Source organism: Heloderma suspectum, chromosome 11 (genome assembly GCF_057233095.1).
Source record: "Heloderma suspectum isolate Gila_16-S chromosome 11, 16-S_ref, whole genome shotgun sequence".
Classification (NCBI taxonomy): Eukaryota; Metazoa; Chordata; class Lepidosauria; order Squamata; family Helodermatidae; genus Heloderma; species Heloderma suspectum.
In genome coordinates, this window is record NC_139468.1 from 16,434,147 (window position 1) to 16,460,506 (window position 26,360).

The 26,360-nt window shown below is 48.4% G+C and overlaps 1 protein-coding gene across 1 annotated transcript in view; it reads right to left on the reverse strand.

Annotated features, from left to right (window-relative positions):
- The window catches only part of ALPK3 (alpha kinase 3), a 64,949-nt gene extending 41,102 nt beyond the window's left edge, over positions 1–23,847 (reverse strand). The window contains exons 1-2 of the mRNA XM_084816954.1: positions 23,540–23,847; positions 12,556–12,677 (exon numbers count right to left, since the gene is read on the reverse strand). Coding sequence (XP_084673080.1) covers positions 12,556–12,677; positions 23,540–23,703 — 286 coding nt within the window. The 5' untranslated portion in view covers positions 23,704–23,847. The remainder of the gene's footprint in view (positions 1–12,555; positions 12,678–23,539) is intronic.
- Positions 23,848–26,360: the final 2,513 nt, after the last annotated feature.

Sequence of the window (26,360 nt, forward strand, 5' to 3'; positions counted from 1 at the left end):
CAATCCCAATCCTCCTGCCACCACTGCCAAAAGACGTACTTTATACAATTTGAATGAATGAATGATTTTTATTGCTAAAAGCGATAAGTCATCACAATTTTATATATTTAAAATAGAATAAAATACAAACAGGACACTAAGCCAAAATGGAATACCATAAAAATAGTAAGATAAAATGCAGTAAAAATGATAAACAGAAATACAAGAGTAAAAAGAGTATAAAAAATGCAAAAACACATTGACATGGCTCAAAAGCTCCCCCACGGGATACTAGGCCGACACGTATAACGGAGAACGAAATTTATATGGGCTCCATGCTGGAATGCATTATGGGTGGTTTTGGTGCCTAGCTCTTAACTGACTTGCAGCCAGGGCAAATTTTGCAACCAGAGCAGTAATATATACATTATTATCAGCCAACAAAATACAAATTTGATCAAGGGGAGGTCGATGAGATAAAGACCGGAGGATTTTATACAAGTTATACATAAATGTACCCACTTGCCATTATTTATTTCAGGTAGGTTTTTCTCTAACCCCAAAATCCCAGAGCCTTTACAGGACAGCACTCAGAGGTAACCAGAGCCCAAGACAGCCCAGTCCTTGGTCACAAAGGCCCAGTGAGAGCCAGGTTTTGCGGTAGAGAGGGGGCTCAGGATTGGGTCGAAGTCTCCACCCAGCCATGAAGGCCAACAGGGGACTCTGTAAATCCTCTCTGCCTTGCCCTCTCCAGAGGGCCATCCTCTCCTCCCCATTTCTAAAACCAGCCGCTCACAACAGCCTCCCCTCCCGTCTTTGGCTGCAGCCAAGGTCACCTCCAGCCTCTGCCCTCCCCTGCTTAGATCTCTGCACTTGGGTGCAGTTCAAAAGCTTAGTCAGCTCCCAAGCTCCCAAGCACCCAACACCTTGCAGCAGCAGCAGCCAACACCTGGCCTCACCTCTCCCCATCTCTTCACACACACACCCCGGCTTGTCCAGCTTCTCTTAGGCAGCTCCCAGGGCTAAATGACATGCCACGCTAAATATGCATGCATTTATTTATTACATTTCTGTACTGCCCAGTAGCCAAAGCTCTCTAGGTGGTTCACAGCAATTAAAGCCATAAAATACAACATAATGAAATATAATATGAAGGTTTAAACGTTTAAAACTACAGTAGACAATAAAAAAATAAAAACCAAAATAAAACCTAGCAGCAGCGCAAAGGTTTAAAATACAGTAACAGATTTAAAACATCAGAAACTAAAACACTCAAATGCCTGGGAAAATAAGGTTTTCATCTGGCGTTCGAAAGAGCAAAACATAAGTGCCAAGCGAGCCTCTCTGGGGAGCTCATTCCACAAGCAGGGTGCCACAACAGAAAAGGTCCTCGTCTCAGTAGCCACCCACATAGCATGCAGCTGATCCTCCCATTTTGTTTTCCTTGGTGTAAGCTTGCAGGGGGGCTGATCCGGATTACAACCACTGCAGACATGTATGGGAGGTTTAGACCCTCCTACACAGCTATTTTTCCCCCTAAAAAATCAGCCTGCCCCATATGGGGGCTAAAAAAAGAGAAAAATCCATTGGCCCCAATGAAGTTTTTTTTAATATTTTTTTTAGTTCCTGTGGTGGTGGTGGTGGTGGTGATGGTGGTTGCAGATAGGAATTGGCAGGGGGGGGGGGAGTGGCTGGATAGGAAATTTTAAACCTCCCTTACCTGCATATACTGATCCTGATCGGGATCAGGCCCCCACATGCTTACACTAAGGTAAACCAAACAGAGAGGATCAGTTGCATGCTATGTAAATAAGGTAGCATGTAGTTTAGCCCCCAAACTCCTTTCATCCAGCTAACATTTACTCGGTCCCTTTCAGTCCAAGCCTTGGCCGGAACAGACGCGGTGTTCGGGAGGTTGCTGTAGCCATGGCTCAGTGGCAAAGCACAGCCTTGCAAAGAGAAGGTCCAAGGGACTCAACCTCTGGGGTTTCCAGTTAAACAGGAACATGGGGAGCAGGTCTCTATCCCACCGCCCAGGAGAGCATGTTCCCTGGGCAAGGCGGCTCTCGAGAGCTGGAGCTGCCAGACCTTTGACCTTTTGTCACATGTGCCTCGCACAACAGGAAGACATGGGAGATAAGCTGCAGGCAGTGCACCAAATATTGAACGAAGCCGCGTGAGGGTTGGGGGTGTCTGCAACTGACAGCTCCAAGAAGAAATCCAGCCCTCTGCCTGATAATCATGCATCTTTCCTTCCTGAAAGGAAGGAAAAAGACAGAAATGAATAACAAGCAAGAGACAGAGAGAGTCAGAGGGAGAGAGAAGAGGGTCTCATGAAGGTACTCCTGTCTCCCGTCTTCCGGAGCTGATTCCTGGCTCAGGGATGTGAAAGGGGTACGGCCATTATCTTGGCTGTGTGCTCTGCCCGCAGTCTCAAATCTGTTTCTGGGAGCCCCGAAGGGAAGACACAGATATTGGGCTAATCAGCAAGTCATTCCAATGGTTCTCAGTCCTCATTTATCCGCATATTCCAGACACTTTCAGAATGGCCTGCTTGCAGGGGGGCAGGGGGGGTAGTTCCCTACGTCAGTGCTCTTGATCATGAGGCTGAAGAGCCTCAAGGCAGGGAAAGCAATTTGTCTAGACCTCACCAGAAATAATACCTCCACTCAGGAGACCATGGTGACTTTGCTTGCTGCATTCATAGAGCATACATTATAAGGTGGCACCCATTTCACCTGGCTGCCACAGCGGGAGAAATAGCAAGAAGGACCGAGAGGCCAACTGCTCTTCTCCTGATCTTCACAAACTGTTTCCATTCCAGCCGGAACAGAACTACTCTTTATAAGAACAGCCACGGAACTTTAAGAGCTGATGCTCGAATTTGCTTGTTTTCCTCTTCCCTCCTCAGGCCCTTTTCCTTCTGTGTCGTTGATTGCAAGCCTGCTGTTAGGGATTGTCTTGCTGTCATTGATCATATGCAAGCTGCTTGAGGAACCTTTTTAGCTGAAGAGTGGGGAATGCTATAAATCAATAACTACTGGTCTATCTATCACAGAGTCTACTCTCACTCATCAGAAACTGTTGTCTTACCAACTGTCAAAACCTTGAGCCATCCTTGGGGAAAGTTCCAAGTTGGATCCTACGTTAAAACCATTCTCAAAGAGAGCAACCCGGGCAACTTGCCTTGCCACCGGCCAGTGAGACCACTGACTGGTCCATTAGGACACAGGGGCTACTGAATGCAGCGAAGAGGCCAGAATGCAGGGAAGTGCCGGCAGGTCACAGGGGCTATTGAATGCAGCAAAGAGGCCAGAATGCAGGGAAGTGCCGGCCAGGTCACTCTCCCTGCCCCTTCAGCAGTTATTCTGGCCAAGGATCTCAGGAGTGATGTGGCTGGAGAGGTGGTAACAGGAGCTTCCCCCTCCCCTCTCACTCTCTTTCTCTCATCTTGCCCCCAGCAGCATGGAGAGCAACCGTCCAAGAACTTGGTTGGCCCCTTTCCCTCCCTGGTCTCCAGTTACACTTCTCAGACACATCACCATTAGTCACAGGCGTTGCTCAGCGGGAGCTGGGAGTTGCTAGGACTGAAGGTATCTTGTGCTGCCGAGGCAATACCACCACCACCACCACGCACACATACATACACATATCCCACGGAGATCCCACAGAATCCTGAGCACCTCAGCATTCTTATTTTCATTTTTCTTAAAGCAACATTTTAGCTGCCCTGGCTGCAGAAAACAGCCTGATAACATGCAGGTTCCAGCGGAGGCTGATGGCTCTGGTGACAGTGGGGCGATGAATCCGCTCCGGGTTTCAGCCAGAACCAGTCAGAACTGGTCAGTCAGGAGCTCTCCAAAGAGTGAAGCAAATTGGGTGTCATCAGCATACTGGTGGCACCGAACCCCCAAACTCCAGACAATCTTTCCCAGTGGTTTCATGTATATGTTAAATAGCATGGGGGCTAAGATGGGACCCCGAGGGACACCACAGACCAACAGCACAATATCGAACAAGAATCCCCCCAGCATATGCACAGAAATGCGCACCTTCAGGACTTTTTGGATTACGAAATATTTATTTTAAAATGATGAATAAAATATTTAACGTAAGATGCTCTTATATTACTCTCCTATCTATACTCCCCCCAAATGATTTCTAAAAATTATATTTAACATATACACGAAACCACAGGGAAAGATTGTCTAGAGTTTGGGGGTTCAATGCTACCAGTATGCTGACAACATCCAATTTGCTTTGCACCATTAGAGATAGCTCCTTTGGAGTTCCGACTGGTTCTGACTGAAACCTGGAGCGGATTCACCACCCCACTGACACTGGAGCCACCAGCCTCCACTGGCAGGGTCCTTTCTGTTAAACACTTCGATACTAAGCGGTGTCCAGGTAGAAGATTCTATGGAGCCAAATGGAGGAAGTCTGCATTCTCTGTAGATTTATATTGCCCCAATAACCTACACAATTCAGAACAACCTCTCACCACCTGGCACTCTCCAGGTGGGTTGGACTACAACCGCATCATCCCCAGCACTGGCCATGCTGGCTGAGGATGATGGGTGCTATGATCCAAAGACATCAGCAGGGCACCAGGTTGGTGAAGGCTGTTCTAGAAGAAAGAATGCAAGGATTTTTGTGGGACTTGTGCATATGCCTATATGGCAAGTGTGCTTATGATGATGACCCAGGAGATGGAACTGCTTGATTTTTTTAAAAGTCCAGATCCTTTAAAGAAAGTTCCCATTTTTAAAACAGGGCCTGCAATTGCAGATCACTTGAGGAGTTTATTGCACTTAGCAAAAAGTGCATCATCTTAGGCCTTCTTCCAAGTTCCAAGGGATGCTCAGAAGGCAGTAACAAGGGAGAGGGCCTTCTCAGTGGTGGCTCCCCAATTATGGAATGATCTTCCCACGAGGCCTATCTGGCACCAAAATTGTTATATTTTCAGCACCAGGTTAAGACCATCCTCTCCTCTCAGGTATTTGGCAGCAAATGATGAGGTTTCAATCAGGTCCTGGATTTGTTTTATTGTTGATTGTTTAAACTTGTCAAAATATGAGTGTGTGCATGTGCACACGCTGTCTGTTCATATGTTGGTATGTAAATTGTTTTTTATTTAATCTTTATAAACTACCCAGAGAGCTTCAGCTATTGGGCAGTATAGAAATGTAATAAATGAAAATGAAATGAATCCTGGTATAAGAGTGGCAACGCAATTTAATTTCAAAGCTCTGCTGATGCTCACAAACTGAGGCCAGGAGGGTGCAATTTCCAGCAGAAAAGTGACAGAGAAGAAGAGCAGGAGCAGATTAACTCTTCATTTTCCTGCTGCTTTTCCCCTCAAATCCTCTCCCCACTCCCTGTGTTTCAGGAGTTCCTCCTGAACTCCAGGTCTGTGTTTGAATTTGCAAACCCAGGTCTGGAACCTGAGCAAAGGCAGGGGGGTTGTTTGTTTGTTTGTTTTTAGTTACAAAGATTTCTATCCCATCTTCCTACAAGAGAAGTCCTCACATCGACATCTGCTGCATAAATCCAAATCCAAACCAGATAAAAATAAAACAGCTATGCCAATGTATAAAACCAAGCACACATGATAAAAGCAACAGAATAAACCCCATTTAAAGAACAACAACACTGATGTCAGTAAAACGTCTGTGGGCATCTGACATTCTTAGCCTGGTGTCTAAATGAGAACAAGGAAGTAGACTAGCAAGCCTCCACAGAGAGCAAATTCTAATGATATGGTTGCCACTACAGCAGAGATGGGCAGTGTGTGTGCCCTTCCCATGGACACTGGAGTCGGGGGCTGTCATTGAGAATTTGCCATGGTGGCTGCAACCCCTCCCCCCACAACTCTGCGGGAGAACTTGTCTTGTTTGCTTGCAAAATCGCTAGATTTTGGGCTGCTGCTACAGCAAATTCATCAGGAATTGTAGCAACTGTGGATGCAGGCGGCAGCCCTCTGGGGGCTCTGGGGGGGGGGGCTATGAACCCCCCCACCACCACCAGAAGTTGCCCATCCCTGTGCTACAGAGAAGGAGCCCTTGCTTGAGAAAACACCCACCTTGCTTCTGAAGGCAGGGGTGTCCAGAAAGCAGCAGGAGGGAGGGAGGGAGAGTTGGGGGGTGAAACACAAAGAAAACAGAGAGGTGAGCATCCAAAATAGATCACAAACAAAAGAAATGGGTTTTCAGGTTGCAAAAATAAATGTATTGTTGGAAGCCCAATGCGTTTTGGCCTTTTTTCTTATTTTTAGGCCTTCTTCAGGAGGTAAAGAAAAAGGTCTGCTGCAGTTACTAGTAGACTGACACATGAGACAATCTTTTGCTGAAAAAAATTCTGCAGACAATTGTCTTTACCCCCTGAAGGAGGTGAAACACAGCAGTCAAAGGAAGGATTAAAAACCATCTGCCTGCATACTGGTTCTCCCCTGAAAATCAGCTCCACTTTGCAAAGGAGAAGTCAGCAAGCAGCCTTTGAAGACACACAGCAGAAGCAGAACAGGTAAAATGGTTAACACTGCATCTGAGCTGACATTTCTCAGCAGGTATTTTTCTGAGATTTTTCTGGCATCGCAATGCATGCCAAGTACCCACCAACCAGAAGACAAGGATGAAACTTTTGAAAAGCAAATAGCCAATGTTTTAAGGAAGCATGATGTGGTAGTCATGGGGGACTTCAATTTCCCCGATATTTGTTGGGAGACAAATTCTGCAAAACATGGCCCCTCCAGGAAATTCCTGACTGGTGTGGCGGATAACTTCCTCCTACAGAAAGTAGAGGAAGGAACTAGAGGATCGGCTATCCTTGACTTGATCCTAACCAACAGACATGACTTAGTGGATAAAGTAACAGTTACAGGAACTCTGGGGGAAAGCGACCATGTTGTACTTGAGTTATTGGTTCTAAGGGAAGCAAAAGCCGAGTGTAGTCAAACGCCTACCCTGGATTTTAGGAACGGTGATTTTAATAAACTCAGAACAATGATCAGTAAGGTCCCATGGCAAGTGACGCTAATGAGAAAAGGAGTCCAAGATGGGTGGGAGCTTTTAAAAAAGGAAATTCTCAAGGCACAATCACAAACAATTCCAACAAGAAGAAAAGGTGGAAGACAACAGAAGAAGCCAATGTGGCTTCACAAAAAGCTTAGGGATGACCTGAAAACAAAAAAGGACACATATAGGAAGTGGAAAGAAGGCCAAGTAACAAAGGAAGAGTACAGGCAGGTAGCACAGAATTGCAAGGATGGCGTCAGGAAGGCTAAAGCTGAGAATGAGCTGAGGTTAGCAAGGGATGCTAAAAACAACAAAAAGGCTTTCTTCAACTACATGCATAGTAAAAGGCAGAGGAAAGAAATGGTGGTTCAGCTATTAAATAAGGATGGCAAAATGATAACAGATGACAAAGAAAAGGCAGAGGTGCTCAATTCCAACTTTGGCTCAGTCTTCTCCCAAAAGAGGGTCTATGACCCCCCTGGCAAAGGCAAAGTACAGGCTGAAGGGGCAGGATTGCAGCTTGAGATCGATAGGCATACGGTCAAGGAACACCTAATTACTTTGAATGAGTTCAAATCTCCAGGGCCAGATGAACTGCATCCTAGAGTAATAAAGGAACTGGCAGAAGAACTCTCAGAACCGCTGTCTATTCTCTTTGAGAAATCATGGAGGACGGGGGAAGTGCCAGATGACTGGAGGAGGGCTAATCTTGTCCCTATCTTCAAAAAGGGTAAAAAGGAGGAACCTGGGAACTACAGACCAGTCAGTCTGACATCAATCCCTGGGAAAATTCTGGAGCAGATGATAAAGCAATCCATCTGTAAGCACCTTGAAAACAATGCCGTGATTACTCGAAACCAACGTGGATTTGTCAAGAACAAGTCCTGCCAGACTAATCTGATCTCATTTTTTAATCAAGTAACCTCCCTTGTGGACCATGGCAATGCTGTAGACATCATATACCTCGACTTCAGCAAAGCTTTCGACAAAGTGCCCCATGATATCCTGATGAGCAAACTAGCTCAAAGTGGGCTAGATGAAACAATGATCCGGGGGATCCACAGTTGGCTACAGAATCGGACTCAAAAGAGTGCTTATCAATGGGACCTTCTCAAACTGGGGAGAGGTAATGAGTGGGGTACCGCAGGGCTCAGTCCTGGGCCCAGTGCTCTTCAACATTTGTATTAATGACTTGGAGGAGGAGGTGCAGGGAATGCTGATCAAATTTGCAAGCAGGATAGCTAATACTTTGGAAGACAGAAACAAAATTCAAAGTGATCTGGATAGACCGGAGCACTGGGCAGAAAACAACAGAATGACATTGAATAGGGATAAATGCCAAGTTCTGCACCAAGGAAAAAGAAACCAAATGCACAGTTACCAGATGGGGGATATGTGGCTCAGCAACACTACAAGTGAGAAGGATCTTGGAATTGTTGTCGATCACAAGCTGAATATGAGCCAACAATGTGATGTGGCTGCAAAAAAGGCAAATGCTATTTTGGGCTGCATTCATAGAAGCATCGCTTCCAAATCCCGGGAAGTACTAGTTCCCCTCTACTCAGCACTGGTTAGGCCTCATCTGGAGTACTGTGTCCAGTTCTGGGCACCACACTTTAAGAAGGATGCAGACAAACTGGAGAGGGTTCAGAGGAGGGCAACAAAGATGATCAGGGACTGGAAACAAAGCCCTATGAAGAGAGGCTGAAAGAACTGGGCATGTTTAGCCTTGAGAAGAGAAGACTGAGGGGAGAGATGATAGTGCTGTTCAAGTACTTGAAAGGTTGTCACAGAGAGGAAGGCCAGGATCTCTTCTAGATCATCCCAGATTGCAGGACACGGAATCATGGGCCCAAGTGATAGGAAGCCAGATTCCGGCTGAACATCAGGAAAAACTTCCTGACCGTTAGAGCAATACGACAATGGAACCAATGACTTAGGGAGGTAGTGGGCTCTCCCACACTGGAGGCATACAAGACGAGGCTGGACAGCCATCTGTCAGGGATGCTCTGACTTGGATTCCTGCATTGAGCAGGGGGTTGGACTCGATGGCCTTGTAGACCCCTTCCAACCCTACTACTCTATGATTCTATGAACATACAGCAGGACGGGTAAATGATGCCCAGCCTTATGCTGAAAAGAGGCTTGAGGAAAAAGAAGAATTGAGAGAGACTGCATGCTTCTTCATGTTGTTTTTGTGGATGCTTAAACTTCAGCACACTTCTCTGTTTTCCATGTCTCTTTGGGTAGAAGAGGCAAACAATCAAGATTCTGGTCCTCATGTTTTTATCATCCTGCCCTGCCTAACCTCCCTCCAGTTGAGCGGAGTTTATTTGTTCCTGGTCGCTGCAGAGTATGATACAAGCAGTTCCTGAACTGTGGGGGCAACTCCTGTGTTGCCCTCAAACCATGGAATGCGCTCCTTCAAGAACTACAATGGACCCCCATTCTCTTATCCTTTAGAAACGGTTCCAAAACACGTTTTCAAATTAGCCTTTTAAAATGTGTATTCTTTTTACATTTTAATGTTTTTACAGTTCTTATTTTTATTGTTGCCAGGTTTTATTGTTTTAAATGGCTGTACACCACCTATATGGCTTTTTAGCAGATAAGGCAGTATATTAATGTCAATAATAAATAAATAATAACTCCCAAACAGGACTGCCCTGCCTCTAAAAGAAAGGAAATGCTTTGAATGGGAAAGCGGTGCAGAGACTATAAATGGCTAGAATATATGGGAAAGGCCAGGCATGCATGTAGAAGATGCTATTTTTACTTGGCTTTAGGGATCATTAGGAGCTTGAAATAACAAGCCGTTGGTCAAGGAATGAAAGCAACCAGGGTGGAGACAGTCAGAGGGAGAATCCCTGCAGCCGTGGTAGCAGACAAGGGGGTCCCAGCACAGCGGTAGGGCAAAGAAGGCACCGATGGGAGCCCTATGCAAAAGGGTTGCATCAGGAGCTTCCACAGTCCAGAGATGGTTTGTAGTAAAGTCAAATTACAGAAGGGGCAATTCAACTCAGCGCCACAAGAACTAAAATAAACAACACAACTCAGTGCCAAGGCAACCCCAATGCCGCGGACAGAATAAATGATGCCAATACATCCCTTTGGGAAGGATCCAATGGTGCCTGTGCACTAGCGCTGCTGACGTTGCGATAGGAGAAACCAACTCTGGAGCAGCATCAATAGCTCTTGCTAGCATGAGACCCGTCACACTGGCAAGCGCTATCAATGCTGCACAAACGGTGGTTTCCACTACTGCAACATCAATAGCGCTACCGCACAGGCACCATTGGATCTGTCCCTGAGCCAAATGGAGAAAATGTACACCATTTTCAAGAGTAAGAGTTTCAAAGCATATTATTATTATTATTATTATTATTATTATTATTATTATTATTATTATTATTATTATTACACACACACACACACACTAGAGAGAGAGAGAAGAGAGGGAGAAAGATTTTTTTCTTTCCTGGAGACTATGCTAGAAAAGGGACCAGAGGAAGCAGAAGAACACTGTGATTGATGCTGGAAAGAGAGCAGGAGAAAAGCGCGGTCACAATGTCATAAGCAGAGGTCATTTTCATTTGGGGGCTAGGCACGGAAACTGTGGTTTAAGCACCAGACTTAAGAAGTCAGTCTGAAGGGTTAACTGGCAAAGGAAGGGGGGGGGACCCCTTGTGAATTATTCCCAGCCATGAAAGAGGCTGTCACAAGTATACACAGCTCCAAGTTGTTATCAGAAGAACAGCTCCAACCTGCAGCCATTTATCTCGGTCTGTCAAGAGAAAACAGAAACACCTCAAAGGACTATTTTGTCTAGATGTTTGGGAGACTGGAAACAGTTTTAAATTGAGAGAATTGGCTATTCGCGAGCTGTCCCTGCAGCAGAATTAGGAAACAGAGTGTAATTGGGTATTAGCATACACTCTAAAGGGAAGAGATCACAGAAAGGACACAAACCTTGCCGGAGGGCCAAGCTAGATATGGTGCTGGCAGGCAGGTTTCTTTGAGTGTGTGTGCCTCACTCACATAAAGTATAGGGTGAGGGGACTTACCTCTGCCACCCATTGAGAGGAACTGAATCTTCCTCAATCATGTGCCTTATGTCTAGGGCCTGCCCTACCATGAGGCAGAGTGAGGCAGTTGCCTAAAGTGGAGGATGTTGGAAGGCACAGGGCAGTGGCAAGGTATTGGAGTGGCCTGCCCAGCACCCCTTCAAGTAGCCTGCTGCCCTCCAATCAGTGCTCTCCTGAGGCCAGCACTGAAGTGAAGTGACAGTCCAATCTACATCTGTATGTGAAACGGCATGTGTATGTGCGCGTGGGGGGAAGAGGTATCTTTTCCCTTGGCGCAGGCAGCAAAATGTCTTGGGCCTGCCCTGCTTACATCCAGTGGTATAAGGTAATTTGGGAACCCAGATTTATTGGTCTTATGGAATCCCCCTTTAGACCAGCCATATGTATTACTTCAGTTGAGAAACACACAGCTAACATTTCTGTTCTCTCCCCGCCTCCGCCCTCCCATTCCATGCTTTCCAACTGCTTCTACATTACCGATACGTTAGAACAACAGAAGTGGCACCCACCACTCTGCTACCAAAATTAGACCTCACACACCTGACTTGGTACACCAATGAGGCAGACGTGTTCAAACATGGCTGCTGTCATGCTGTTTAATCTGACCTTCAGTGAACGAAGTCCAGCTCTACCCTAGTGCTTTATTGGCAGCCCTACCTATCCATACACAATGTTCATCATCTAATGGCGCTCTCCAAGTACTTGAAAGGTTGTCACAGAGGAGAAGGCCAGGCTCTCTTCTCGATCATCCCAGAGTGCAGGACACGGAACAATGGGCTCAAGTTAAAGGAAGCCAGATTCCGGCTGAACATCAGGAAAAACATCCTGATTGTTAGAGCAATGCAGCAATGGAACCAATTACCTAGAGAGGTAGTGGGCGGTCCCACCCTGGAGGCACTCAAGATGAAGCTGGACAGCCATCTGTCAGGGATGCTCTGACTTGGATTCCTGCATTGAGCAGGGGGTTGGACTCGATGGTCTTATAGGCCCCTTCCAACCCTACTATTCTATGATTCTATGATCTAAGGCTCTCCTCCAGGTGCCTCCTCTGAGGGAGGCCCAGAAGGCGGCAACAAGGGAGAGGGCCTTCTCGGTGGTGCCCCCCGCATTATGGAACTATCTTCCCAACGAGGCCCGCCTGGTGCCAACACTGATATCTCTTCAGTGCCGGGTTAAGAACTCCCTCTTCTCGCAGGCATTTGGCATCATATGACACGGTTTTAATCAGCTCCTGGATTTTTCTTATTGTTTAAAAATTGTTTACCTATATGTGTGTCTGGGTGTGTGCTGTCTGTTTATATGTTTGTATGTAAATGGGTTTTTTGTACTATGTATAATGTATTTTAATGGTTTTTAATCTTTGTAAACTGCCCAGAAAGCTTCTGCTATTGGGCTGTATAGAAACATAATGAATGAATGAATGAATCCCTGAGTTTGCTGCTGGCCGCATACCAAAGTCTCCCATGTTGCTAACTTACCTGTTACAATGCATGTGAATTTGGCATCCGCATTCTCAGACACAGCGTACGATTTGAGAGTGGTTTCAAAGAGGGGTTGAGTCTCTTCAGTCAGCTGAGCAATGATGGCACAGAAGGTGCTCCTAAAAAAATACGCAGCCTCGTTAGAATTCAGGCACTATGGCTCACAAAACGGGAAAGCAGCCTCCTCCCTCTTGCTACTCACAAGGATCCAGCGTACACGACAGGCTGATATCCCAGCTTAGCTCCTGTCATTGGGAAACTGCTGGATGAGTTAAGAGGCAGAGCTCTGCAATAAACTGTTCATGCGGTAACGCTGTGACTGCTCTCATGGGTAACAGACAATTCCTGGACTTATCACATGAATGGTATAACATGAACTCATCCTTGGTATCAAAGTGGGTCAGAGCTCTGCCTAGGGGGACACGGCCGATGTAACTTTTTTTGGCAAAGTTCATCCCCATGGAAAGAGGCAGCGCAGATGGAACAAACCGTCGCTGCTTTCCATGGCTGTTTGTATTCAGACTTGCCCTGCAGGACATTTGACGGAATCTGTGCACTCATCCAAGCCACATCCATGCCTCTGTGATTCACACCCACAACTCTTTCATGCCAGCTTTCAATCCACTTTGTCGTCTCAGAGGATCAAAAGGGCATGCACATGTTTCCACTGCTAAATATCAGACAAAACACCTCATGTGGAGGCATCTCCAATTTGACTTGGAGAACGGTTCACATGGTTGACAAAGACCCATGGATGCACTTCAAACCATAAATCTGGATGCTGCTTGTGAATTTTTATTCGGTCCAGTGAAAAGGGCTGTGCAGTGGAATCTTACGTATCAGGGCTGTTAAACTTCAGGCCTGTGGGCAAAAACCAGCCCACCAGGGGTTCCAACCCAGTTGTCTGGGACCTCCCAGAGGGCCCCGCCCCCTTCTGCTGGCCCTGCCCCCTTCCTCCATATGCCAATCATTTGGTGTTTTCTAGGCTTTTGTGCTGTTTTTGTCCCTTTAAAGCCTCCATGGTGGTTTGCTGCCGAAACCATTGATTTTTCTGCCTTTGCTGCTGCCGAATTTCAGTGGCATGGCAGGAGTGCAGCCCATGAGGGAGTCCAGGATGTGGAAAAGGGCTGTCATAATGAGGGCCCACACTTCAAAAATTTTACCGCTACACCACTGCTTCCATACCACTTTTTATGCCATTGTCCTACCATCTTCCTGATCTTGACCTCACCTTCCCCCTTCTGGATGGATGCCCGTTTTCTTTAAGCTTGACTCTGCTAAACCTTGCCATCTGCAGAGGCACTCAGATTTTTTTCTCCTGCATCTCATCCTTCTCAATATCACTTCTCCCTTGTTCTATTTAATGCTGCTATGTATTCTTCTCTTCAAGATAGGGATCTTGGGCATTTTCTACTTTTCTCCAAAGAGAAACCAGCACACACATAAACACCCATAACCACTTCTCACATTTTGTGCCAAACCCAAATGCACATCGATACACATAGTAAAAGTGTGTTTGTTGCATAGTAGAAACATGCTCAAGTTTGCTTTATCCTGAACTCAGTATTTGAGATTATCTGATCGGGGATGTGGCAGTGAGATGGCCAGAAAAGAGATGCAAGGAAATTAAGTGGCAAGGGGCCTGTAGAAAGAAGAAAACCCAGTTTGCATTCAGAAGGAAAAGACAGGCACCCATGCAGGCCACAGGCACTCTGCTTTGTGAACCAATAAGACATTTACAACCATGGCTGCAAAAATCCACAGCCCCTAGAAACTTGATGCTAGCGGCTAGGAATTTGAAAGTTTCTGAATGGCAATCTTGAGAACTAAGAGTTTGCTTTAAGTGGAAAAGAGAAGCCAAGATTCTCAGTGATCCACATTCTTCACCCAGTATCAGATTCCCATACCATTTGGTATGCACAGAATTGCAGATATGAACAGCATTGCCAACGGAGAAATGCGTTTTGGAGGGCATCCATACCAGCACTCTGAATACATTCCACTTTGTTTTGTTTTTGTCCCCTCACTTTCCTGGTCCTCAGCCATGCATTTCTCCCCTACATTTTCATTTGGGGTAAATAACCTTGTAGCGCATGACTGCTTTAGTGCGCTTATGTACACACCCCAATCAGTCTGCTGGAAAACAGCAAGGGGAAGGAGCTTGAGGTGGGATCTTGGAGTGGCAGGCTTAGCCTGTGCCAAAATAAAATTAGCAAGGCATCTACATAAACTGGCACATGGATGGGATGGTGCAAATAATTCGCCACAGGTAGGCAGGCTAAATAACAAGAAGCAGCACAGCATAAGGCTCCTGTCCAGATGAACTGTGCAAAAATGTATACCACTTTAACAGGTTACAGGATTTTGTGCAAACACACACGCACACACAAGTGGAGTGCAAACAGTGACACATCAGGTGATGCAAGGGTGGGCAACCTGGTGCCCTCCAGATATTTGGGTCCACAACTCCCACAAACCCTGACCAGTGCAGGCTCCAGGTCTTCGGGGGGCCTTGGGAAAGACAACATTAATGAGCCCCTTCTCTCAGTGAGTCCTACCTTTTCACCACCATTGTCACCAGCTGCTGCTGGGGCTCCCCCTCTTCTTCCTCATTATTGCTATCATCCGCCAGACAGAGAGCCAGTGAGCAAGGAGGCAGCTGCATTTACTGTTCCACCTTCTCACCACCACTGCTGTCTGGGCCACAGCAAGAGGCAGGTGAACCTCTCGGCCACAGCAAGTGGCAGGTTGCAACAGCGAAGAGGAATGACTCTTGTCACTGTGCCCCCTGCTGGTTTGTGGGACCTCAGCAAGTGCCCAATTGTGCTGCCCCTTGACACCGGTCCTGTCCCTGACCATTGGGCATGTTGACTGTGGTTCAGGGGAACTGTAGTCTGAACATCTGGAGGGCACCAGTTCGCCTGCCCCTGAGATGCAGTGTGGACTGCTGAAGTTCATTTTTGTGCAAGACACTGCATAAAGACCTTCCCACCCAGGTGGAGCCCAAGAGCCAAAATGTAATATTAGCCATCAGGTAGTTTCTTCTACTTTGTAAAGCCCTCTTTAGGAGGGGGGCTGAAGCTCAGTGGCAGAACACATGCTTTGCACGCAGAGGGTCCCAGGTTCAATTCCCAGCATCTCCAGTCAAAAGGATCGATCAGGTAACGGAAAAGACCCTTCCCTATCTGAGACCCTGGAGATGCAGCCAGTGCCAGGTGGAGTTTGTGCAGCAGTGCAGACTCAGGGCCTGGGCACCTTGAAAAGGGGTGGTGGGCTGCTGCAGGGGTTCCTACCAGAGTGAGAGGGGATGGTGCTAACCTCTGGGCCACACAATTCAGACAAGCAAAAGAAGTCGTACGAGGCAACCCAGGGCTAGATGGATCAGTAGTTGGACGTAGTATATAAGGCAGCTTCCAGGAGGGAGGATGTGCTTAGCATTTCCTTGCCAGCCATTTTCCACCCTGAATCTCACCCCCACCATGCTGCTACCCACAATCTTGCAGGTCCCCAGACTCATGCTTATCTTGCAAACACTGGTCAGGAACCCCATAGTTGGGTGGGGCAGGGAGATTTGGGGAAGAAGGACTGGCAGGAAAAGGGTGAAGCATCCCCTGCCCTCCTTCTCCACTACAAATGCCACCCACCCACCCTCCTCCAGGTGCCTTGTAAAGGAGAAGCAGCCACCATCACGCTAACCGCACACACATGAAGCTGTGCTGTGCAGCTCTTACTTAGTGGTGCCAACTCACCTCTCCTGTCCCTGTGAGGATGGAAAATAATCTGGAGGAGATGAGGCGATGGGTTATGCACAGACAGGCCTGCTGAATAAAAAAGCAGCTCCCTGCCCTAAAAGATTAAACTCTTTCCCATTCGATTCCTCCCTTCTTCCATGCCAGAAGCCCCAGAAGATCTGGCACAGCCTTCCTTCAGATGGGTTGGATTGCAACTGCCATAATTCCCAGCCAGCATGGCCATAATTAGCCATGCTGGCTGCAGTTGCAGTCCACCCCATGTGAAGGGTGCTAGGTTGTGAAAAGGTGGATCTAGTACTTGGCCCTCAACAGGAGACAGATCTAGCAAGACACAAAGCAGATTTTGTTTTTATTTTTTTGTCAAGCGTACACAGTTTCGTGTGGCAAGGACATCATCTTAAAGTGGACCACCAATAGATTATGGAGTGTCCAGACAGCATTTTGGGCTCCTTCACACTGAGCTTTTATCCTGAGATTGAGATGGCTCCTTCACGGAAGTTTGCAGGCTCTTTACATGACACCATGATCATTCAAGGCGTCTCCTGCATGAAATGCCCTTTGTGCCGTTTTTAAATAGATTGCAGATACTGAGCTATCAAATTACCCTGTTGTGTTCCACTTGAGTTTCCTCCGTGAAAAGAGAAAAAGCGGCAAGAAGAAAAGCGAGATCAATGAAAGATAATGGAAGACTCAGATACAGGAAGAAGGAGGGGAAAGGGGGTGGGGGGGAAGGAAGCACGTGAAAATGGGAGTTGTGATCCTGCATTTAAAACAGAAGCAGAAAGCCCCGTTTTAAATGCAGGATTTTAGGCTGGTGTAGAGATGCCCTTCTTTGTCCTTAAGCAGCAACACTGCGTATTCCACACACTTTTTTTTCTTTTTTCTTTAAAGACAGCAAGGAAAATACAACACAAGCAAGTATGAACATGCAATGTCACTGTAGCATCGTCAGTGCAGTTAGTACTCCTGAACGGGCAGGCGAGTTGTACAGAAGTCTCGACCATGGTGATGTGCAAGTCAGACAAGACTTAATACAATATGATTTACCTTCCAAGGCTGGAGGGAGATAATCGGTTGGTTGGTAAGCTAAGCAGAGACAGCAAACAAAATCATTAGGATGTTTTAAATTGTAAAAAAAAAAAGCATAGAAAGGAGCTTGAACGACAGCAATTAGGATGCATTACATAAATTCGCTCACACAGATCAGAGATTCTATTAATATTATTCAGCTGCTTTTGACAGCCTGCCAGTATAAGCGAGCGACGCTGCAAACTGTAGCTAAAGGCTGTGGATGAAAACATTTGTTAACAACAGGGAATAAACGTCAGGAGGGCGCATGGGGCTACATTTCTCCCAAACCATGACTTGACCTGTAAAGCGCACATTTTGCAGTGGGCGCGAAGCAACTAGCTGGCATTCTGCCCCCTTTTTCACAGCAAGGCTGGGATTGATTCACCCAGGGATGTTTTTTTTCCACCAGTGCTGGTCGCCATTTCCTTGGCACTGCAATAGAGGCACAGGGTGGGGGAGGGGCTGCAAGCAGTCCCAGGTTTTGGAGGGCTCTCAGACAAGACACCCTCAAGGCCCCCCCTCCCTCAGTGACTCTACCTTCCCCCTGTCATTGTCACCACCTGCAATTTCTCCCCATCCTCTTTCTCATCATTGCTACCATCAGAACATCAGACCAAAGGCCTATATAATGCAGCATTCTGTTCATACAGTGGCCAACTAGATGCCCCAAGGGGAACCCCACAAGTAGGACATGAGTGCAATAACACCCTTCTGGTCATGTTCCCCAAAAACTGGTGTATACAGGTATGCTGCCTCTCATACTGGAGGGAGCATACAGCCATCCAGACGAGTAGCCATTGATAGGTTCATCCAGGAATTTGTCCAACCCCCTTTTAAAGCCATCCAAATTGGTGGCCATCACCACATCCTGTGGTAGCAAATTCCATAGTTTAACCATGCGTGGTGTGAAGAAGTCCTTCCTTTTATCTGTCCTGGATCTCCCACCAATCAGCTTCATGGGATGACCCCAGGTTCTAGTATTATAAGAAAGGGAGAAAAATGTCTCCCTATCCACTTTCTCCACACCATGCATCATTTTGTACACCTCTGTTGTGTCTCCCCTTACTCACCCTTTCTCCTAAGCTAAACAGCCCCAGACATTATAACCTTCCCTCATAGGGGAGTTGCTTGTTGGACAGGTAGAGAGAGTCAGTGAGCAAGTCAGCGGTGGGACCTATGGCTCCTCCTTCTCACCATCACTGTTGCCTGGGCCCAGAGCAAGAGGAAGGTGAACAAGCAGGTTGCAGCAGTGAGGAGGAGAAGAAATACCAGGAGACTCCTGTTGGTGGGCCCCTGCTGGGGTTTGGGCCCTCAGCAGGTGCCCAATCATGCTCACCCATGACGCTGATTGGGGTAGTGGTATTACTGCACAAGAGAGCCACCAGGAGTCATTATATGCCAGCTGGGACTTGTGACCTTGGCACTAATCAATCCATAGGTGTCAACATACCTCCTGGAGAAACCAGAGAGCTCTTTGAGCAGGATCTGGTCAGAACTCTGTTGGGGCACAGCATTCCGGACAGCAGAGCTATAAATAGCCTATGTGGCTCTTTCGTAGCTAGCAACCGTTCACCTCTCTTCCTCTTCACAGCTCAACTTATGAGCCTTTTCAAGGCAATAATTCTGCCATCCCCAAGCTGGTGCCCCCCAGATGTGTTGGACTGGCTGGGGGATGCTGGGAGTTGTAGTCCAACACATCTAGGGGGAGACAAGCTGGGGAAAGGCACCCTAAAACTAGATGCATATTAGCATGTCTAGTTAGTTGCAGATCTGCACAGCTGGAAAGCGGATGGGAGGCCATTTAAAGTGGAGAAGTGGCCAGTGTGTGAGTGGCTCCTTAACCTTTCCACCACCAGCCACTCTCCCCATCCCCAATCTTGTTGTGTGAGCCCCCCCCCAAGGATTTTGTTACAGGGCGGCCCACAAATCCTGTAGGTAGCTAGATAGATAAATAAATACCACCACCACCACCCCAAGCTAGCTTTTTCCTGACCAAGCTCCAAGCCCAGTCTAGAAGAAATGGGCCTGAGAAGAGGTGGTTTCAGGATCAAAGGCAGAGTGAGGGCAGGGGGAAGTGTACAGGGCCCTTCCCCACCAATCATGCCTCCACTTTAAATTGTGCCACGCAGCACCCATGATGTTACTGCTGTGCTGCAGCATGGCCCATGTCCTTCGAAGATGCTGTTCCCGCTATTTTCACACCCAGTTACGGCTTCTGGTTATTAAAGCTGTCTCTGTAATCTTTTCAGAGAGGACCACTTGGTGGGCAAGCCACCGCATGCACCGTTCCCAGCCTTCCAAGACAGACCAGCCAGAGACAGAGTCTCCAACAGCAGCCTCGGGGAAGGAGGGAGGGAGGCAGGGCTGCGAGCCAGGGGGTTGACGCAAGAGAAATTCTGCACAACCCTGGAGCGTCACCCGTCGCACATGACGGAGCTTAAAGAGGGTCTCCGTCAATCAGTTTGTAATGCAAATGTAAAAAAAAAACCTAAGCTGGCCAGAACATTCACCTCCATGACAAACGCCTCTCTTCCACATTAAGAATTATTACTCAGAGAGAGAGAGTAGGAAAGAGACTCAAAGGTGTTTTAGGCCTCGTGCCTGGAAAATGCTCCTGGACGATGGGCAACTGCTTTGGTCTGCAGCTGAGCCATGACGTGGCTGCTAATACGTTACCACAGCCTAACCCAATCCAGCACCTTCCAGGGGGGATGGACAACAATCCCCCATCATCCTGAGCTAGCATGGCTGGGAATGATGGAAGTTGTGATGCAACACATCTGGAGGGCACCGGGTTGAGGGGAGACCACATTACATAAGCGACAGGAATGTGTTTTCACAGGGCAGCTCTTTTCCATAACATTTGAGGAACAGGATTCAAATCCTAGGCTCAAATATCATTGAAGAATGCAAAACACATGGGAATCATTGTGTGACCAGGGGCTGCCATTGGCAGAAGCTCCGAGTGCAAGTCTTTGCGCGCACACGTCTCCACTTCAGAACAATACAGAAAAGACATCAAATGCCTTATAGGGAGAGAGACCACTGATCCGTATAACTGAGAATGCCCAAAACATCTTTAGGACAAGCTTCTCCAACCTGATGCCCTCCAGATGAGTTGGACTGCAGCTCCTACCATGGCCAGCCAGGAAGAGGTTCTCCCAGGCCTGGTACTACAGAGACATGAAGGCCTGCCTTTTCTGTGTAGCAACACCAAACCCAGCCCTTTCCACACCGAAGTTACTCTATTCCCAACAGCTTCTTCAGATGTATAAGAAAACTTCAACAGAAGGAATAGCTCCATGTTGGAATTAACATCAGATCTGTGCCTTTTATCCTGCACTTCCTCCAATTAGCTCAGGGTAGCATACATACCAGTTTCCTTCCTGCCTCCTCTCCCACTTTTATCCTCTCCACAACCCTGTGAGATAGGCTAGGCTGAGATATATTACCTGTCCCAAGGTCTGTGGCTCAGTGGTGGAGCACAAGCTCTGCATGCCAAAGGTCCCCAGTTCAATCCCCAGCATCTCTAAGTAGGGCTGGAAAAATTCCTGCCTGCAACCCTGGAGAGCTGCTGCCAGTCAGTGTTGACAATACAGGGCAAGATGGACCCATGGTCTGACTCAGTATAAGGCAGCTTCCTATGTCCCTGTGTCATCCAGTGAGCTTCATGGTTAAGTGGGGAAAACCTTTAAGCTTTCTATGTATTTATTTTCCTTTCTGCTCACTATATCCCGCTGGATTGTCACACATGACAGTCAACTTGTACAATGCACATTATCCACTGCACAGGAAACACCTTCAGGCAAGAATGTGATCTCTTGATCCATGTATATCTTAGTCCTGTGAATGGCTCAACACAGGCCTGGAGAACGGGTCAGAACAAGTCCACATTCTGGACTCAAGGGTGCCTACATCCTGAACTTGTCCATCGATGTTTGCTGCAAAGTAGAATTAAGATTGCCAGGAGAATCATCAACAACCTCAGATACGCAGATGATTCCACCCTAATGGCAGAAAGCGAAGAGGATCTAAACAGCCTCTTGCTGAGGGTGAAAGTGGAGAGCGCAAAAGCTGGTTTGAAACTCAACATTAAAAAAACGAAGATCATGGCATCTGGCCCCATCACTTCCTGGCATATAGAAGGGGAAGAAATGGAAGCAGTGACAGATTTTACTTTCTTGGGCTCCAAGATCACCGCAGACAGTGACTGTAGCCATGAAATTAAAAGACGCTTGCTCCTTGGGAGGAAAGCTATGGCAAACCTAGACAGCACAGTAAGAAGCAGAGACATCACCTTGCCGACAAAGATTCGTCTAATCAAAGCTATGGTTTTCCCCGTAGCAATGTATGCCTGTGAGAGCTGGACTGTAAGGAAGGCTGAGCGCCGAAGAATTGATGCCTTCGAACTGTGGTGCTGGAGAAGACTCTTACAAGTCCCCTGGACTGCAAGGAGGTCAAATCAGTCCATCCTAAAGGAAATCAACCCTGAGTGCTCATTGGAAGGACAGATACTGAAGCTCCAATATTTTGGCCACCTAATGCGAAGAGAAAACTCGCCTTCACTCCAGCACCCAAGACCCTCCCATGCTGCCCAAAATCTAATGTACGCAAGGCAGCTGGGACAATGCCAGTTCAGAGCTGAAGACAAGATCATTGTATCTGTGTCTGCAAGCCTCAGCTTGACAGGGCCTCCAGACAGCATAAATAATTTCCTCCTCTTCCTGGAAACCCTCAAGACCAGCCACAGAGTGCCAGATACAAACCTGTCTCCTCCTTGCAAACCATAACTTTCTTCCCAGCCGGAGGAAGGAGCAGACCTCTCTAGGAAACCACCATAACCAACTACTGTGTCCTCCTTGCTTCGGTCCAACAGGCCAAGTTCACCTCTCCAGATATAAGCTCAAGAAAGGGCCTTGTCTCACCCATCCCTGGGCTCTTCCCAAAGCTCCACTCTGCTCCGCTCAGCTGAGCAGAGCCAGCGCTCACTTGCCTGGGGCCCCCATGAGCTCTAAACCGTTCTCCTTCACACTCACACCCCGCAAAATCACAGTTTCATGCAGGGTCATGTCACCGCTGCTCAAGAATGAAAAGCCAAGGCATTTGGCACACGGCCCAAAGTAATCCTGTTCCTTTAGGCCAGTCTTCTCCAACCTTGTGCCCACCGGATGAGCTTGGACTACACTTCCCACCATCCCCAGCCAGCACAGGGCTAAGGATGATGGGATTCATAGTCCAAGCACATCTGGAGGGTGCCAGGTTGGGGAAGGTGGCTTTAGGAATACTTCCTATGTTCAGGGCCAAGAGCTAGCCCTGAAATTTATAAGTAGATATTTAATTTTATACATCAAACTTGCTTAAAACCAATTCCAAGGAAAAGGCTTACTAGAGCTAAATAGCTCAGTGGCAGCCCTGCAGTCAAGAGCTTCTTAAGAAGATAAAAACGTGACCCCTACTGGATCAGAACTTTGGATTGTATCTAATATTGGCCCTACTTAGAGTAGACCCATTGAAATGGATGGGGCTTAAGTTGGTCATGACTCACTTAAGTCCCATTTATTTGAATGGGTCTACTCTAGGTAAGACTAACACGGGAGACGACCCTAAGTTCTACCTAGTTCAGCATTGTCTTTGTAGCAGCGGCGAGCCAGAGGTGGCTGGGAGGCCTAGGGCGGAAGGGAAACCGCCCTCCACAGTTTTATGCCCCCAGAGCTGGGTACTCTTAAGGCAAACTGCCTCTGAAGATGGAGGTTCCATTTTACGCCCGGTGGCTGTTCACAAGCCTCTCCTCCTGCACTTTGCCTCATCCTCTTTTAGAGCCCTCGAACTAAGCCCTCCTCGCCACCTGATCAGGGGGCCCAGCCCTGCCTCGCTCGAAGAAGTCCTCGCTTCAGCCTGCCAATCAAGGAGCTCCCCAAATCCCAAACACCCGACGACCCGGGCAGGTGGAGAAAAGCGGCCGGAGACAGGCGCGCCACGAAGGGGCGGCCGCCTCTTAAGATTAACGGTGGACCCCGGAGGTGGCTAGGGAAGATCGGGGCGAGCCCTCGGGGCGGACTAACTGCTGCCCCGTTCCAATCCCCCAGCCCCCCTCCCCCGCCTGGGACTCCCAGCGGGCCCCCGCCTGCCTTTTGCGCCCGCTCTTCGACGGCGCCTACCTGTTCTCCGGGCGCACGCTAAGGAAGTAGCTGCGCCTGTCGGGCCGGTTCTCCACCAGGGGCCCGTTGTCCTCGCCGTCGCTGCCCTGCCCGGGGCTGTACGCCGAGTGAGGTCCGTTGCCCGAGTAGGAGCGGCCCAGAGGCCTCCGCCTGGAGCCCATCATCTGCCCGGCAGCGCAGAAGCGGCGCGCTTGGATCTCCCGGCCCGGGAAAGTCGGGGGAGCTGGCGGAGCGCGGAGGTCCCGGGCGGCTCCCAGTCGGTCCGTCGGTCCGCCTGCTTCGAGGAAGCTCGCTCGGCGCGGCAGCCGTCAATCACCCAAGGCGGCCGCGACCCCCGCTATTTATAGTCGGCTGCACCTGGGGCTGTCAGTCAGGGAGAGCGGGCGGGCCCGTGCCGGCGCTCTCCCGGCCCGGCCGTCGGGGGGCTCCCGCAAGACAGCGCGCCCCGCCGCGCCGGGATGAGGAGGAGGAGCTCGGTAGGCGCGGACGCCGGTGCCAGGCGCAGCAGGGAGGCGGCAGTCCCTCACGTGCCTCAGGACGCAGGGCGCCCCCTCGAGGATGTGCATATAAGAAAGGGGCCGCCAGACCAAAGTTCCGTCTAGGCCAGGAGTGGGCGGAAAGTAGGTTTCCAGAAGTTTTGGACTTCATCTCCCAGCATTCCTGACCATTGACCATGCTGGCAGGGGCTTCTGGGAGCCGAAGTCCAAAACATCTGGAGATCTACTTCCTGCCCACCCCAATGTAGGCCAGCTTTCCCCAACCAGGGGGGCCCTTCCAGATGTGTTGGACTGCAACTCCCATCACCTTCAGCCAACATGTGGATGATGAGGTTGCGGCCCTACACATCTGGAAGGCCCTGGGTTGGTGCTTTCTAGCCAGGATCTCATTTGCCCACGGTGGCCGCCCAGGTGCCTTGGAGAAGGCCACAACCGTCCTTTGCTGATGCCTCGTCAAACTCCCGGCATCCAGTTGCTACACTGCCCCTGAGCACAGAGGTTCCATTGAGTCATCATCATTGCTCATATATCCCACCATGGACTTATCTTAGTCCCCTGTTGGAACTGTGTAAGCCGGTGGCCTTCACCAATCTTGCAGTAGCGGATTCTGTAGGTTAACTTTGTGCTGCATGAATCTGCATTGAATCTCCTGCCTAAGTTTCCTCAGGTGACCCCAAATTCCAGTGTTTGGGGAGATGGAAGAATCCACCTTGCTCACTTTCTCCACCTCATGACCTGGATGGGAAGGCTTTAACCCTTTCCCCCTTGCTGTAGTCCTGATCCAGATCATGGGGCAGGGGGGAGTTCACAATTTGCATTGCAAAAAAAAAAAAGGTCCAGTTCAAATGGAAGCTTTTTGCAGGGGCAATGTAAGTTGGAGGCATTGGGGGGGGGGGGGCTGATCTGGATTGGACCTCAGTGGGGAGCAAAGGCTTAAAGCCCCCAACCTCCATGCAAAGGTCCCAATCTGGATCATGGGTCCATGGTGATAATTGGGGCGGGGGGAGAGACCTGTACTCAAAAGCAGGAAGTAACATATAGTTTGGCCTTTGTTTTGTTTTGCCTTTCTAACACACACACACACAAACAGCCAAGGGGTCAGGATCCCAGCATATGGAAATAGGAGGCTTAAGCTTCCCCCACCACTGCCATGGTCCTGATGAAAATCACACACAAACACCCAAAGCCACTAATAGCCAAAGGATGGAAGCCAGCAACACTGTCTCCACTAACTCTCTCCTACAAGCTCTGAAACATGGGCAAAGATCCTGCTTCCCAGAGCGAACAATAGCAGAGAGGCTTTGTCAAGAATCTGCCCACCCCACTTATAATCAGTTGCTCACTCCCACTTCCCTATGTAGTTTTGCACATGGAAGTGAGTGATTGGCATGCATTAGGGCAGTGGCACCATCAATGTCGGACTACAGGGCAGACGTCCAGGGGCCCAGCCAGCAGAATGAGCAGGAGGGGGCCCAAATGCAACAGGGCCAGCTCACCACATTTTGAAGTAAGTGAAGTAATACATGTTACCATCTAAACAGCAGCCCCCGCCCGCACCCAATCACCCAGTCCAAATAAGATTGTTACGTCCAGCACCAAAAGTTACTTAACGGGACCACTGCAATCTCCAACAGAGCTATCCACATGGATTTGGGGTGGGAAATGTAAAGAGTCCTTTGGGACCGTGTGTTTTAGCTCGTGCAGGAGAAAACACCCGAGGTGCATAATAAGAGGGCGGCCTTGAAAGGGGACAATGCGGAAGATTTAGGGGATCTGCCTGGAGTTATTTATTATAACTCAGATGAAAGAATTAGCTGGTACTATCCTCTGGTGGCAGTTGTGGGAATGACAACAGCTCTCACACTGCTGTAGGTACTATACCTCTCCCCAAAGGAGCAATCCTCCCAGACTGCTGGGAATTTGAGATGCACCCATAATTTGCCACATTGTGTATTTCATGTGATAGTTCATATCATTCAAATGTGTACATTAGGATGCTGCAGGAAGAGGGGGGCACAGTACCTTGGTGGTAGCAGCAGCACCTCCTTTGCATGTAGACGTCTCGGGTTCAATCCCCAGCATCTCCAGGTAAAATGATCAGGGGGTAATGGGGAAAGCTTTCTCTGCCCAAGACCTGGAAAGTTACTCCCCACTAGAGGAGGAAGCCATATTAGACTGGATGGACAAGCAGCCCAGCCTGTGATAAGGCAACTTCCTATCATCTGGATACAAATTTGCTAGTCACCTTGAAATGCACCCAGGAGTCACTTAAGCAGGTGCTCTAGGGCAGGGGTGTTGAACCTCTTTCAACCCAAGGGCCAAAT